Source organism: Trichechus manatus, unplaced genomic scaffold (assembly GCF_000243295.1).
Source record: "Trichechus manatus latirostris isolate Lorelei unplaced genomic scaffold, TriManLat1.0 scaffold00151, whole genome shotgun sequence".
Lineage (NCBI taxonomy): Eukaryota > Metazoa > Chordata > Mammalia > Sirenia > Trichechidae > Trichechus > Trichechus manatus.
The window spans coordinates 2,431,803-2,449,044 of NW_004444087.1; the positions used below are offsets into that span (position 1 = coordinate 2,431,803).

Genomic DNA, 17,242 nt, shown 5'->3' on the forward strand with positions numbered 1-17,242 from the left:
AGTTAAGTGTCTTAATTCAGTTAGGGCAGTTCCCACTGTCAAATGTGACTTCCATAAAATAGCAATCACAGCAGTCTTCAAGGAGCTGGAGCTCCCTTCACAAATTTGTTCCTCACCATTGTGGTAAAAGGTATGTCCTCTGGGCAGTCTATGGGCATTTTTGTGGATCCAACCTGATAAATCTACTACTAACATGCCAGTTTCCCTAACTCTTTTGATACCTTCTTCTATAGTATACCAAGGCAAGTCTGGCATTTCAGCTTGATTTAGTGTAGGCTACCAGTTAATTTATGCTTCAGCGAACCAACCAGATAAACTCAGATAAAGGCTTTTCATCCACATCTGGGTTAATCTCATCAGATGGAGGTGGAGAGACTAATGATTTTACTGGGGAGGGTAGCTTAATAGACAAAGATGGAGGAATCTTTTCAGATGGTAGTGAGAGGGCTGGTTCTTTTGGCAGGAGTGATTCAATGGAATGTAGGTGCTCCTGATTATCTGCCCATATGTCCCTATCCCAAGTTCCAGGATTCTTTTTCTTCCCAATCAATGCCCTCGCTTTAACTTCAGATGCCATTCGAGTTTGGGAATTGAATTAGCATAATTCAGCCACCCTTACGATAAGAGTCTGGGTTTGGTTTTCAGCAATAAGAGCTCTGTTGCTACAAGAAATATGCTTTCTTTCAGGGCACAAGTGGCAACTTTGAGGTTGTTTATGTGGCGCTTGAGCTGTGACTCTGAAGGTCTGAGCTCATCTTTTTTTCACTTTGTCTAGCAAAAGGAGGACCAACCAACCAGCTTCCTTATACTTCTCATTCTGATAAAATGGTGGAAAATTATCAAATATGCCATCACCCAGATCCTTGCCTCTCACCAGTACTTGAAGTATTGGTGGTGATATTTTGCACATTTCTTTTGCCAGTTCACGCTTTATCATCAACGTCTTTGAGACTAACCAGACTTGAGAACTAATTTAGAAAACTCATCCTTAAAATTTTGTTTCTATAGAACCACTCTCAGTACCAAATGTCTTAGGCTGGGTTCTCTAGAGAAGCAAAGCCAATGAAGCATATGCATATGTAGAGAGAGAGAGATTTATCTCAAGGAATTGTCTCATGAGGTTGTAGAGGCTGGCAAGACCCAAGTCCTTGGGTCAGACATCAGGCTGGAGGCTTCTCCTGACTCAGGTAGCTGCAGGGGCTGACAAACCCAAGGTCAGTAGGTAAGACAGCAGGCTGCTAGCTCACAGGCTGTGGAAGCTGACAAACCCGAAGACTGGCAGGTAAGCTGCTACCTCAGGTCCCAAAAAGTGGAGGTCAGGTGATGACAAGCTGGTTGCAGGATCCAGAGTGAGAGCTTTGCTAGAACATCCATTTATATACTGGAGACAGACCACACCCTCAAGGAAGCTCCCTTTTAACTGATTGGCTGCTTATAGCAGATCTCATCATGGATCTGATAACATCATTGCATAACTGCCAAATTACATCATTACATAACTCTGAACTGCATCATAACCATCCAATCACTGAGAATCATGGCCCAGCCAAGTTGTCACACAATCTTAACCATCACAGTTGCTATGGGTCGAAATCGACTCAACAGCAGTGGGTTTGGTTTTTTTTTGGTTTAATGTCTAATGATGTTGAGCATCCTCTCATATGGTTGTTGGCCATTTGGATATCCTCTTTGGTAAAATGTCTGTTCAAGTCCTTTGTCCATTTTTTTATTGGATTGTTTGTTTTTTTCTTTTTATATTGTAGAAGTGTTTTATATATGCATATATATACACACACACTCTCATTGGATATATCGTTCTTCAAAATTTTCTCCCAATCTTTGTTAATAAATTCCTAATTTTTATGCAGTCCCATTTACCTATTTTGGGACAAAATAAAACAAAAATTCTATGAAACACTGCTTGCCTTTAATGTTTACAGTCTACTCAGATACTTATCATTATATTCTATTCAATTTTTTAAAAATACCCACTAAATTGATTTCACAAATTGGAATATATAGGGTCTATGTATTCCAAAGGAGCCCTGTTGGCGCAGTGGTTAAGCACCGAGCTGTTAACCAAAAGGTAGACATTTTGAATCCACCAGCCCCTCCACAGGAGAAAGATGTAGTAATCTGCTTCTGTAAAGATTACAGCCTTGGAAACCTTATGGGTAGTTCTGCTCTGTCCTATCAGTTGGAATCGATTCAGTGGCAGTGGGTTTGGTTTGGTGTGTGTGGGTGTTTTTTTTTTTTTCTTCCCATATATAGCTTCAGGAGGTAGTTTCATAATTCTCCAGTCTGCTGGCTCTTGAGTTCTGAGTTCCAATGTAGGAGGTCTGAGGAAATCTAAACTGATGTTGAATTCCTTTTTTTTCCCCTTACATTCAGGAGTACCTTCCAGGCAGCTAGAGAAAACTAACTAATGATGACAGTTTGGTACTTCCATGCACCTCCTAAATCCAGACTTCTTTTTACAATTCCATCTATTTCCTGAAAAGCTTACTTTGGATTTCCCATTGTGCCATTAATTTAAATTTGTCAGAAACCAACCCAAGAGCCAACCCTCTCAAACCACCTCCTCCTCTGGACTGAACTTGGGAAAGTCAGTCTTATGGGTGCAGGAACCTCCCTGCTCTCCCCTACTCCTCCTGTGTGGTCAGTTCGTTTAGGTGGCTTTAGGTCTCGTCCTGCCTTTTGTGTCCTCTCGCTGGGAGCAATTGTGGTGCTTCTGGTTGGGATTCCTGACTTTAGTTGCTTGTTCCTTTGCAGCACCCCACTACATTTCTCCTCCTCCAATGACAGTATTTATTTCTGGACTGTGTCTCTGATGCTGTTGTTACTTCTTATGACGTGTTCTGCTTCTGTGGCTCTATCGAAAGCTCTCTCAGTGCAGGAGCCCTGTTTCCCACTGTTCGTTTTTCCTCCTTACCCGGCACCTTCCTTGGCAGGAGGGGAGCCCTTGGCGCAGTTGCTGGTGGTACTGTATAGGTGGCTTTCCTAGAGAAAGAATGCCGTGAGGAGTAGTTTGTTCTGTTGGAACAAAATATTCATTCCAAAAAACCCAACATGGTGAGATCTGGTAGAGACAGAGGAACTGGGCCAGAAGGCCATGGATTTCATATTATACAATAGTGGAAGCTTAGCCTCTTGGTCTGTCTGCTTCTGCTTCATTCTCTCCCTTTTTCTCTGACCTTGAAATTAGAAGGTCCCCTAAGCTTCAGTTTTAGAAAGAAACCAAGAGGAGCTATTTGTTTTTGCTTTCTGGATCCGTTAATTTAAAGAAATGTATCCTGTTTACATTTCTGGCAGCATTTCTTTTGTCTGGACGTTGGCCAGAGGGGAAGAACTGGGCCCTCAGCCTGGTGGGTTGTAAAGAGCTTTCCAAGTGCTCGTGCTGTTGTCTAATGGAGTGAACATTCAAAACCTTAAAGTTTTCTTAATGTAGCTATTTCACTCTATAGCAAAAGCTAATTACATCCACTAGCATTTTAACTTCAGTGTTTATCATGGGATGATTTTAGTAAGGAATGGCTAATCTAAAAAGATTTTATTTGATTTAGTGGCGAAACTAACAAGATAATCTTGAAAGGAGATAACAGGATTTTGCAATTTTCGGTCTTCATCCAGTAAAGCCGAAAACCCCTCAAATCCATATCCCTAGCATACAGGGAATCTGTTCCTAGACCAGCAGTTTAAATTGTTGAATTTATAAATTATCTTAAAAATGTGCTCTTCGAGCAGTTTACAGTGTTACATTGTATTGAGGTGAAGTAATCAAACTGCTTGAGACTTTTAACTGTTTATATTTGGGTGACTGAATAAAATGTCTGGTTATTGAGAAAAAATGTAACACGTTAGTAACGCTGTTACTGAAAGAAGGGCTTTCTTCATAATCATCAAAGAGAAGTAAGTAAATTGTCTTCTGCCTTAAATTTTTTTTTTCTTTTGAATGTAAATGGGTTGTAGTTTTCTTGGCTTTTGTGTTCTTGGAACTTGGCCTTTTGTTGGAAAAAATAGGATATTTTATTATTCTAGTATGCCTACTATACTACTGGTTTACTTCTAAGACATTAGCCACTCTAACTGTATGATGATGGTGAAATGTGTACTATCTATTCAGCAGAAGTACAGTAAATGCAATATTACCAAAGGCCTTAAGCTCCAGAGAGCTTACATCTATTAAAAGAAAAAAGAAAAACAAAGGAAAAGCCGTCTCCGATTTTAAGCAGATGTCCCAAAGCAGAAAACTGTCCTCAGAACTCAGCTTTGGAAATTCAGAACAAAGTTAGAGAGGAGTTTTTTACTAGAATAATTTAAAAGGGAAAAGAAAGTCTTTTTTCCTTGCAAATGAAGTGGGAAAAGACATTAGAAAATGGACTCTAGTTAACTGATGTAATTCAAAGTTCATCAGCAATGATGCCAACGTCCTTGGATTTTGAAAAGGAGAAATAAGTCTGTTCTTCACATCTGGGTGAAGTTAATTTGGGCCAGTTCCAGCTTACTTGGGTGGCAGTGGGAACAGAGTGCTTTTGGACAGACCTGTTGTTTTTTTGTTTTGTTTTGTTTTGTTTTAAGCCAAACCTATGTTCACCCCAGTAATTAGAGAAGGTCTGGTTTGTGCAGTGTTGAAAAGTAGTCTTGGGGAATGGTCACTGGGGCTTCTAAGTCCATTTTGTTTCCCTACTTCCGTGTCTGATATATAAAGATGGAACTCCCAAGAGGTTGTAGGCTCACTTTAACTTGTGAGTGAAGCTGTGTTCCCTATGAAGCTAAACTTTCTAATGTGTAGAATTAGCACCCAGAAAGACACTCTGTGTGTCAGACCAGATTTGTACAAGCAGGGCCATCACAAATGGGTCTTTGATGATTGCCTGACCCAGAGGGCAGGTAGAGGTAGAAATCCTGGCCAAGTTCCTTCTGCCAGGCTCAGGACTGCCTCTGCCTGGGCCAAAACCCAAGCCCCAACTCTGTTGCTGTTGAGTCAATACCGACTCATACCAAGGGGAGCCTTTTTCCATTTTGCACAAAGATGCTGTGACTCTTCACAAGATAAGTACAGTCTGAGCATCTCCCCATAGAAATTGAGTTTTCCTTCTATAAACTCAGGTGGCTTTTGTTATGGAAAATGTGAAACATTTGTTTCCTGGAGTTCTTGAACTTTCTGCATTTTGTCCTTTGGGGAAGGTGGTGGTTTGGCATGGGGCAGTCAAAGAAGATGGGGAGATGGGAAGGACATAGGCGGGCATATAGAGAAGGGAGAACAAGGAGGAAGGGAAGTGGGGGCTTATTTTTCCTCTGGGTAGGTTCTAGCTGTTTGTTGCCACTGGTTTCAATTAACCCATACTTCAGAAGGTCAGCTTAAGACCCATCTCCTGTTAAGATTTTACCAAACCTCAATTTTTCCTGCTAACCTTTTTCTTTTGCCTCTAATAACCTTCCCTTTCCATACCTATTAGCTGGCACATATATTGCCATGATTGTTAGTTTTTGTTTTTTTTTTTTAATATCTTATTTTGAAAAAATTTTGATTTACAAAGATACTATAGAGAGGTATCACCCAATTCTCTCCAATGGTTACATCTTACATGATTATGTTGCATGCCATCGAGTTGGTTTAGACTCATAGTAACCTCATGTGACAGAGTAGAACTGCCCCATAAGGTTTTCTAGGCTGTAATGTTTGCAGGAGCAGATTGCTAGGTCTTTCTCCTGTGGAGTCACTGGTAGGTTCAAACCGCCAGTGTTTCAGTTAGCAGTCGAGTCCTTAACCGTTGCACCACCAGGACTCCTTACATGGCTATAGTACAGTATAAAACCCAGGAAATTGGCATTGGTACAAGGTATGTGTGTGTAGTTCTATGCCACTTTATCATATGTGTAGATTCATTTAACCAACACCATCACAATCAAGATAAAACTATTCCACCACCAAAGATTTCCCTCACGGTACCCCTTTCTAGTCACACACATACACCCCTTCTTTCACCATCCCTAACCCCTGGCAACCGCTCATTTGTTTTCCATTTCTATAATTTTGTCATTTCGAGAATGTTACATAAATGGAACCACACAGATATGACCTTATGAGATTGACTTTTTCACTCAGCATACTGTTCTTGGGATCTATCCAAGTTGTTACATGTATCAGTAGTTAGTTCCTTTTTATTGCTGGACAGTATTCCATGGCATGGAGGTACCACAGTTTGTTTGACCATTCACCTGTTGCAGGATGTCTGAGTTGTTTCCAGTTTCTACCTATTATGGATAAATCTTTATGAATATTTGTGTATAGGTTTTTATGTGTACCTAAGTCTTCATTTCTCTAGGATAAATGCCCAGAAGTGAGCTTGCTGAGTTGTATGATAAATATGTTTAGTTTTTTAAGAAATTGTCAAACTGTTTTCCAGAATAACTGTACCATTTTACCTTCCCACCAACAGTGCATGAGAGATCAAATATCTCTGCATCCTTACAATATTTGGTGTTATAACTGGTTTTTATTTTATCTGTTCAAATAAGCATATAGTGATACCTCCTTGTGGTTTTAGTTTGCATTTCCCTGATGGCTAGTGATATTGAACATTTTTTCATGTGCCTGTTTGCCATCTGTGTATGCTCTTCAGTGAAATGTCTTTTGCCCATTTTCTGATTGAATCTTTTGTTTTTTTATACTATTGAGCTTGGAGAGTGAGAGTTCTTTATATGTTCTAGATATGGGTCCTTTGTCAGCTATGTGATTTGCAAATATTTTCTCCCAGTCAGCAGCTTGTCTCTTCTTCCTCTTAAGAGGTTCTTTTGCAGAGCAAAAGTTCTGACTGTTGATGAAGCCCAATTTATATTTTTCTTTTATGAATCACACATTTGTTGTCATGTCTAAGAACTTTTCACCAAGCCCTAGGTGCTGGAGATTTTCTCGTATGTTACAGTTTTATGATTTTCAGTTAACATTTGTTTAAGGTGTGAGGGTTAGATCAAGGTTCTTTTTTTGCCGGTGGATGTCCAATTGCTCCAGCACCATTTGTTGAAAAGGCTACCCCTCCTCTAGTAAATTGCTTTTGCACCTTTACAAAAATCAGTTGACTGTACTTGTGTGGGGCTGCCTCTGGGTTCTCTGTTCTGTTCCATCGACCTTTCTGTTCCTTTGCCAGTACCACACAGTCTTATAATTGGGTAGAATGATTCCTACCATTTAATACTTCTTTTTCAAAATTGTTGTAGCTATACTAATGCCTTTCCATATCAATTTTAGAACAATGATATTTATGTGTACAAAAGGTCTTACTGGGATTTTGGCAGGAATTGTGTTAAACCTGTATATCAAATTGGGGAGAACTGACATCTTTACTATGTTGATCCTTCCAGTCCACAGATATGATCGTCTCGGTATTAACTTAGGCTTTCTTTGATTTCTTTCATCAGCATTTTGTAGTCTTGGATATATTTTGTTAGATTTATACTTAATTATTTCATTTCTTAAATTGATTGTTAATGCTGCTGTATTTTTAATTTCAGTGCCCACATGTTCCCTGCCAGTATATAGAAAGACAATTGCTGTTTGTGTATTGATTTTATATCCTGCAACCCTGCTGAATTTACTAAGAGGTTTGCTTGTTTGTTTTTTGGTAGATTCCTTGGGATTTTCTATGTAGACCATCATGTCATCTGCAAATAGGGATAGTTTTATTTTTTCTTCCTGATCTGTATGCCTTTTATTTCTTTTTCTTGCCTGATTGCACTGGCTAGAACGTCCAGTACCATGGTGAACAGCAGTGGTGAGAGTGGACGTCCTTGCCATGTTCCTGATCTTAGAAGGAAAACATTCAGTCTTTCGTGATCAATTATGATGTTAGATGTAGGGTTTTTGTAGATGATTTTTCTCAAGTTGAGGAAGTTTCCTTCTATTCCTGGTTTTCGGAGTGTTTTTATGGTGAGTGGGCGTTAGTTTTTAATCCATACGTCTGCCTCCCCAGCCAGATTCTAAGTTTCTAGAGCTGAGACATGGCATCATAAACATTTTGTTTTTCTCAGCACCGTGCTCAGTGCTTTGCCCTGAATAAGCACGGAACAAATGTCTGTGGGTTGCTGAAGCTTGGCCACCGATGGCAGATGAGCAGGGAGCCTGAGAAGGAACTCACCAGGGTACCTCTACCCAGACATTCTGCTCAACTGAGGCTGGATGAGAGAGTGTAGCTCCCCAAACCAATGCCACAGCAGAGACATGGAGGAGTCAGAACTGACTCCCCTGCGCTGCCCCAGATGTTGGAGATGAAACGTTTTAGGGTAAGTGCCAACTAAAAACCAATGCATTAGATACTATAAAATGAGTGAATTGTACAATATGTGAATTATATCCCAATAAAGTTGTTGTTTTTTTTGAAAAAGGTAAGTGAAAGTGGGCAGGGAAGGTCCTGGTACCCTCTGCTGGAGGACAGGGCACTGCCGTCAGTCAGCTCCGTGTCTCCCTGCCCACTCTGAGACAGTGAAGGCTGTGCCAGATGGAGAGATATATATGCTTTACTGCCTTATTGAGACCCTCTGCTCCTCTCCCCTTACCCTGATATTGTTGGGAGCAAGAGAGTATTCCTTTGTCCCCTCAGAAGAACTCAGAAACCTTCTTCGATACATATTGCCACTTCTAAAGCACTAATGTAAGAGTAAAGGAGCCCTGGTGGCACAATGGTTTAGTGCTTGGCTGCTAATCAGAAGGTTGGCAGTTTGAACTTGCTCACCGTCTCCCCAGGAGAAAGACCTGAGATCTGCTCCCTTAAAGATTACAGCGTAGGAAACCCTGTCGGGCAGTTCTACTCTGTCACGCGGGGTCGCTATGAGTTGGAATAGACTCGACGGCACCCAGCAACAACAACAATCTGCGAACGGTGAAATGACCTGCTTCCTGCCCAGTGAGGCAGCATCACTGAAACTGTTTTCCAGAGTCAGAGTATTTTCCACAGTCTGGAAGCTTTCCCAAGTACTATTTTAGTTTAAGCTGTTTCTCCATCCCCTTGACCCTGTCTGTGAGGTAAGAAATGGGCAGAAAATACTAACTTTATTTTTAACAGTGAGGAAATGAGCAAAAGAGTGAAAAATAGTTTCCCATCGTCACAAACGATAGTGGCATTAAATCTAGAATACGATCTTCTGGCTCCCATTTCAGCAGGCGGGACACTTGACTTGTGTCATATTTTAGTCCCTTCTTGTCTCACATGACTGCTGATTTCATGTATTTATATGTTCTCCCTTCATTTTAGACTAGAACAAGCAATTGTATCCTTCTGGTATTGAGAGCCTTCCAGATTTCAGGGATAATGATAGTAATAATACTTGTCATAGTAGTAGTTGTTCTCAAACTGTCTCTTCTACTGACATATGGTTCATTTCCCAGCGTTTGCTTTACTGAATTTCTTGCCCCTTCTTCCTTCCATTCCATGTCTCCTTTCCAGCATCTTTTCAAATGAGCTATCACAAAAGGCAAACCAATTTGTGTGGTATGTGTATACATCTGTTCTGACAAGGTTATTTTCCTAAGGGTTATGACATTCACATTATGACAGAGCAAACCAACAGCCAGATTCTGGTTGCAGAGTTGATAGCTTGTGGGTTTTACGCGTGATGACACTCAGTGCCCACATTGGGATTCTTGATTGTGGTGAGTCTTTGGAACACAATTACATCTTGTTTTAATTTCTTTTGCTTCCTAGGGCTCAAGGGTTCTTGTTGATGCAAGAGACAAGCTGGGCATTCCTTGGCAGTACTCTGAAAATGAGAAGCATGGCATGTTCTTAATGGCCTTCGAGAACAAAGCAGGGCTGCCCCTGGAGCCAGCCACCTTCCAGCTGTACGTCCCAGCCCTGAGTGCCCTCTGGAAGGACTCTGGTATCAGGGAGGCCTTCAGCCGCAGGAGTGAGTTCCAGCTGGTGAGTAGGCCCTCTCCGTAGGCCATATGGTTCTGTTCTACCTTCGGTTTTGTGTTAGTAGAACTTAAATAAGGTGAAGGAGGAGTCCTGGTGGCAAAGTGGTTAAGAGCTCAGGCTGCTCACCAAAAGGTCGGCAGTTTGAACTCACCAGCTGCTCCTTGGAAACCCTGTGGGGCAGTTCTGCTCTGTCCTATAGGGTCACTATGAGTTGGAATCAACTCAAAGGCACACAACAACAACAAGGTGAAGGAGTCAAAAGAAATAAGAGAATGTGATCTCCATAGAAAAGGAATCATTGTAATCTTCCAAAAGGCAGGAATATTGGAAACAATTATAGAATACAACTTAGTATCTGTCTTAGTTATCTAGTGCTGCTGTAACAGAAGCACCACAAGTGGGTGGCTTTAACTATCAGAAATTTATTTTCTCACAGTTTAGGAGGTGAGAAGTCTAAAATCAGGGTGCCGGCTCTAGCTCTCTGTCAGCTCTGGAGGAAGGTCCTTGTCTCTTTTCAGGTTCTGTTCCTTGGCTCCTTGACAGTCTTCATGTGGGATGGTATCTGTCTTCCCCATCTCTGCTTGCTTGCTTAATCTGTTCTTTTATACAGGTAGTCCCCGACTTACAACGCGGTTCTGTTCCAATGACTTGTCTTAAGTTGGTTCTGATGCTAAGTTGAATACCTCTTTTTTTTTTTTTTTCCTTTTTTTTTTTTAATTGTGCTTTAGAAGGCTTGCAGGGCAAATTAGTTTCTCATTAAACAATACACATTGTTTTGTGACACTGGTTGCCAACCCCACAGCAGGTCAACACTTCTCCCCTTCTCGACCTTGGGTTCCCCATTTCCATTTGTCCAGCTTTCCTGTCCCCTCCTGCCTTCTTGTCCTTGCCCCTGGGCTTGTGTGCCCATTCAATTTCATATACGTGGTTGAGCTATGTGTATTATTATTCGTTGTATGGGCCTGTCTAATCTTTGGCTGAAGGGTGAACCTCAGGAATGACTTCAGTACTGAGTTAAAAAGGTGTCCAGGGGTCATACTTCCAGGATTTCTCCAGTCTCTGTGAAACAAGTAAGTCTGATCTTTTTTTGTGAGTTTGAATTTTGTTCAACATTTTTCTCCAACTCTGTCCAGGATCCTCTATTTTGAGCCCTATCAGAGCAGTCAGTAGTGGTAGCTGCGCACCGTCTAGTTGTGCTGGACTCAGTCTAATGGAGGCTGTGATAGTTGTGGTCCATTAGTCCTTTGGACTAATCTTTCCCTTATGTCTTTGGTTTTCTTCATTCTCCCTTGATCCAGACAGGGTGGGACCAGTGGAATATTTTAGATGGCCGCTCACAAACTTCTAAGACCCCAGATGCTACTCACCAAAGTAGGGTGTAGAACATTTTCTTTATAAACTATTTCATGCTAGTTGACCTAGATGGTCCCCTGAGACTGTGGTCTCCAGCCCTCAGCCCAGTAATTTTATCCCTCGGGGAGTTTGGATGTGTCTGTGAAGCTTCTATGACTTTGCCTTGGTCAAGTTGTGCTGACTTCCCCAGTAAGTTTTCATTATTATTGCCTTTTATTATCAGTATCTTTATAAATCTGATCTTTATTTGTCTTTGGGGGTTGGCATGACTTCTTTTGCTAGATATATTGTTGGGAGCATAAGCAGTACAGGTGTTAGAGTTAGAGAAACTTAAACAACTCGGCTTCACATTAACAGCTGATGCTTCTTACGGTACGAAACTCTGAAGAAGATCACGCTATAGGCCTGGTCTGCAATGAAGTTGGCATCAGTATCATAACAATGAAGTCAGAATCATAATGACTGTCAGGCGGGTGTGCGCAGTTCACGGTTTAATTGTCATATGTTGTTAGGGTTGAACATAGACCAACTTTCTGTCCATTACAACTTCCAGCACCAACTCCATTGTAGGCCAGGCTATAACCTGCTATCCGGCAGTGTTTTGAACAGTGAATCATAAAATTGAACACCTGCAAGTGAACATCTGAGAATGCTAACATCAGAGCAAATTATATGCTGCAACACTGTATGTAGTACATATTGCTAACAGTAAGATGTACAGCAAAAAAAAGGACAGTTTTAAGTGTGAGTTATTGTAACTCGAATGCATTGTAAGTCGGGGACTACCTGTATATCAAAAGAGATTGACTCAATACACACCCTACATTAATACTACCTCATGAACATAAAAAAAAAAAAAACCATTCCCAAGTGGGATTATAACCACAGGTGTAGGGGTTAGGATTTACAACACATACTTTTGTGGGACACAATCCAATCCAGAATAGTATCTAAATGTGGGATTAGAGTTTAAAGGTTTTTTTCCCCTCATAAACTCACATGGTTTGAGAAAGAAGATTCTAGTCTATCTACAGCTTGGCTGGAAATAGTTGTTGTCAACTGAGCATTTACCAAAGGCGATAGAAGCATTCAGAGCTGATTATTTACAACTCACATTTAGTAAGTGTTCCGTCTAGGATAGTAGTGTAGCGGGGTGGTTTTGTCAGACTTTCATTGTGTGCTTCTTTCATTGGATAGTGTTTTAGAGCTGGAAGGGCATGCATAGCTTAGTAAGTCAAACCGTTTTAATTTCACAGATGTGGAAATATGCCCAAAGAGGTTGTGTGACCTACCCAAGGTCCTATCTTCTTGCTAATTATGGTCAGAAATTTGGGCCTGCAAGGCCAGCCTCTTTATTTCCTCCTGTATTCATTCATTCATTAACCATTTATGGAGCACCTACTGTGTGCTAGACCATATGCTGTATGCTGGGAATACAGTGTGAGTAAGACCGACCGTGGAACCTATCCTCAGAGAGCTCTTTTCATCTAGACTTGACATGGCTCTGATTGGGGTAAGATTGCCACTAGGTGGGTCACTTCCTTTGTTTTGATCTTGTGTTTCAAACAGCAAGACTCTTTTGAAGATATGGCTACCTGAAAAGTATACTGTTCTACCCATTGCCATCTAGTCTATTCTGACTCATAACAACCCCATGTGACAGTGTAGAACTGCGCCGTAGGGTTTCCAAGGCTGTAAATCTTTATAGAAGCAGATTGCCAAGTCTTTCTCCCATGGAGAAAGGTTTGAGCCACCGACCTTTCGGTTAGCAGCCAAGCACTTAAGCACTGTGCTTCCAGGGCTCATTTATACTGTTCTAGTCAATTACATATTTTTAAAGACTCTAATAACCTAAGGAGCCCTGGTGGTGCAGTGGTTAACAGCTACGGCTGCTAACCAACAGGTCAGCAGTTTGAATCCACCAGCCGCTCCTTGGAAAGCCTGTGGAGCAGTTCTTCTTTGTTCTATAGGATCGCTATGAGTTGGAATCAACTCAACGGCAACAGGTTTGGTTCCGGGGTTTTTTTTTTAATTGTGCTTTAGATGAAAGTTTAGAGCTCAAGTTAATTTGTTATACAAAAATTTATACACATATTATTACATGACATTAGTTGCAATCCCTATAATGTGACAGCACACTCCCCCTTTTCACCCTGGGGTTCTTGTGTCCATTCAACCAGTTCCTGTCCTTTCCTGCCTTCTCATCCTGCCTCTGGACAGGAGCCACCCATTTGGTCTCGTGTATCTGCTTAAACTAAGAAGCACACTCTTCATGAGTATTATTTTATGTTTTATTGTCCAGTCTAATCTTTGTCTGAAGAGTGGGATTTGGGAATGATTTTAGTTCTGGGTTAACAGCGTCCCAGGGCTAAAACTTGGGGGATTCCTCCAATCTCAGTCAGACCATTACGTCTGGTCTTTTTACATAAATTTGAGTTCTCCTCCGCACTTTTCTCCTGCTCCATCTGGGACTCTCTGTTGTGTTCCCTGTCAGGGCAGTCATTAATGGTAGCCAGGCACCATCTAGTTCTTCTGGTCTCAGGCTAATGAAGTCTCTGGTTTATGTGGACCTTTTGTCTCTTGGGCTAATATTTTCCTTGTGTCTTCTGGTGTTCTTCATTCTCCTTTGCTCCATGTGAGTTGTGACCAGTTGATGCATCTAAGATGACAGCTCACAAGCTTTTAAGACCCCAGACACCACTCACAAAAGTGGGATGCAGAACATTTTCTTAATAAACTTTGTTATGCAGTTGACCTAGATGTCCCCTGAATTGGTTTTGGGTTTTTAATAACCTAAAGTAAATATGACAGTGTTAATTTTTAGTACGTCGGTGTGATTGTACATGTGTGTTTGTGATTACTGTACTTGATTTTCTGTATTTTTCTCTTTTAAAAAAACTGTAGAACATTTTAATAAATAGGTAAATATTAGACCCTTATTGTCATTATTAGGAGTCCCTGGATGGCACAAATGGTTAAGCTCTCCACTAGTAGCCAAAAGGTTGACGGTTCAGACCCATCCAGGAGCATCTCAGAAGACAGGCCTGGTGATCTGCTTCTGAAAGATCACAGTCTTGAAAACCCTGTGGAACAATTCTACACTGCACACATGGGGTTGCCATGAGTCAGAATCTACTCAAGGGCAGCTAACAACAACACTGTCATTATTATCAAGATATACAATTACAGCAAAATTTAAAGAACGTAACATTATCAGTAGAGCCCTTGTTTCTGTTTTTGGATCTTTTTTCTTAGTGTCAAAAACCTTACCAACTTGATTTTTGCTTTTTTTTATGTCATTCCAGTCAGGGACGGAAACAAAAAGTGGGAATAAAAAGGCTATGTCCAGTGATTACCTTGTGACTGCCCTTTCTTCTCTGTGGGGAATATGTGGGAGTGCCGGGGTGATGGTGGTGGTGTTGGGTGCCATCAAATTGATTCCAACTTACAGTGGCCCCATGTAACAGTAGAACTGCCCCATAGGGTTTCCTAAACTATAATCATTACAGGAGCAGATCTCCAGGTCTTTTCTCCCACATAGCCGCTGGTGGGTTAGAACCTCTGACTTGTCAGTTAGCAGCTGAGCACTTAACCATTATGCCACCAGGCTCCTTACTGCTGGGGTGGTAGGGTTGTAATTCTTCTCTTTCCAAAGAGGAGAAAGCGTTGCCTTTTTCCTCACTGATTACTTATTGCTATGCGTTCACTGATGCCATTTACACACAGCATTTCATGTAACTTCTTGTGGTTATAAAAAAAGATAACCTTGCTATGTTAGACCTTATCTTTTAAAACACATTTAAGTAAGACAAAGCAAAACACTAGACAGGTTTTTGCCATAAATGTAAGTATCATCTACTTATATGCCCTTTTTGTTATAAAAGGGAATTCGGAGCTTTTTAAACACATCTTGCAAATTATCATTAACTAACATAACATGTAAGGAGCCCTGGTGATACATGGTTAAGCACTCGGCTTCTAACCAAAAAGTTGGCGGTTCGAACCCAGACAGCAGCTCCGCGGGAGAAAGACCTTTCGATCTGCTTTCTTAAAGATTACAGCCTGGAAAACCCTATGGGGCAGTTCTACTCTGTCACATGGGGCTACTATGAGTCGAAATTGACTCAGTGGCACCTAACAACAACAATATAGCATGTGGATAATATTCCCATGACTCATCTGCTTTCTAGGATACCTTTTAATTTGGGGATCTAGTTCATTGTTGTTGTGTTATTAGGTGCCATCGAGTCAATTCTGACTCATAGCGACCCCATATGACAGGGTAGAACTGCCCCATAGGGTTTTCTAGGCTGTAATCTTTATGGAAGCAGATTACCAGGTCTTTTCTCTTGCAGAACCACTGGGTGGGTTCGAACCACCAGGCTTTGGGTTAATAGCCAAGTGCTTAACCATGGCACCACCAAGGCTCGTTTCTAGTTAATTACAGTGATACAATATGGGTATATCTGCTGTCTTTGGTTATAACTCCTGCACGGACAGTGACCCTGAACTCGTACAGTCGTGGTCCTTCCTACTGTGCAGTATGATGGATGTTCATCATGTGAGCCCTGTCTATCTGCCAGGCCCTGTGCAGAGGGCTGAGGATGAGGTCCCATGCCATTTCCTCAAAGAGCTGGTAAGACAGACATATATGCAAGCAAATAACTGCAAATACAATGTGATAAGAAATGTAATTGAGGCGTAGACAGGCTACATTGGGCATAAAGGAAAGAAGTAGGTAGTTCCACCTGGTAGGAAGGGGTCAGAGGGGACATTTTTAGAGATTCTTCTGAAGGTTAAGTAGGAAGGGTGGGGTGGCAGAGGGAGCTGTACATGTTCAGCATGGCCAGGGGGCAGTGAACATGGAAACTGCAGAGTTGGGTAGAGGCTGGGGAGAGGCCTGACACCTCGGGTACACCAGAAATCGCAGCTCAAATGGGCTTAAGCGATAAAGGGACTCTGTTGGCTCAGAACAGAAAAAAACAGAGTAGAGGGTGAGGGGGAACTTGAACTGTCTCTCTGCTCTTTTCTTGGCTCCACCCTGTGCTCCTCCACTTTTGGTCTGGCTTCCCCTGTGGTTGCAAAATGGCAGCTGCAGAAGGCAGTTTACGAGTCTACACCCCCACCAGGAGTCAGGAGCCTGTCACTGTGGCCAGGGAGACGCTGCGCATGGGTTGGTTGAGGCGAGGGTGAACTCTTCATACCTGTATTGACCACTGAAAGAGGGGACCAGCTGCCCCTGGAGTGGGTGGGTGGGATAATCCCACCCAGTCTGCATGCTGGATTAGAAGGAGGTAATGACAGCACACACTGGGGCCATATATGCCTGCCGAGCAGTGTGTGCTTATCCTGTAACAGTAAAAAGCCATTGAGGTGTGTAAAGCTGAAAGTAACAGCTCATATTTACAGTTTTTCCAGAAATCACTGCCATGGTGTAAAAGATGGCCTGAAGGCACGTGAGGCTAGAGGCAGAGGACCAGGTCGTAGGTGCCTTGAAGTCTAGTTAATTCACAATCGCCAAAAGGTGGAAAAAACCCAAGTGCCCATCAGTAGATGGATGGATAAACAAGATGTGGTCATCCATACAATGGAATATTATTCAGCCATAAAGGAAAATGGAGTTCTGATATATGCTACCACATGGATGAACCTTGAAAATATAATGCTGAGTGAAAGAAACCAGACACAAAATGACATACAATGTATGATCCCACTAATATGAAATATCTAGAATAGACAAATCCATGGAGACTGTCATGGATTGAATTGTGTCCCCCCAAAAAATATGTGTATCTCTTTGGCTAGGCTGTGATTTCCAGTATTTTGTGGTTGTCCTCCATTTTGTGATTGTAATTTTATGTTAAAGAGGATTAGGGTGGGATTGTAACACCACCCTTACCCAGGTCACATCCTTGATCCAATGTAAAGGGAGTTTCCCTGGGGTGTGGCCTGTACCACCTTTTATCTCTCAAGAG

At 41.7% G+C, this 17,242-nt stretch overlaps 1 protein-coding gene across 1 annotated transcript in view; it reads left to right on the forward strand.

Annotated features, from left to right (window-relative positions):
• The window catches only part of GNA12 (G protein subunit alpha 12), a 138,674-nt gene that overhangs the window by 54,333 nt on the left and 67,099 nt on the right, over window positions 1-17,242 (forward strand). The window contains exon 3 of the mRNA XM_012558256.2: window positions 9,702-9,917. Within this exon, the coding sequence (XP_012413710.2) occupies window positions 9,702-9,917 (216 nt within the window). The remainder of the gene's footprint in view (window positions 1-9,701; window positions 9,918-17,242) is intronic.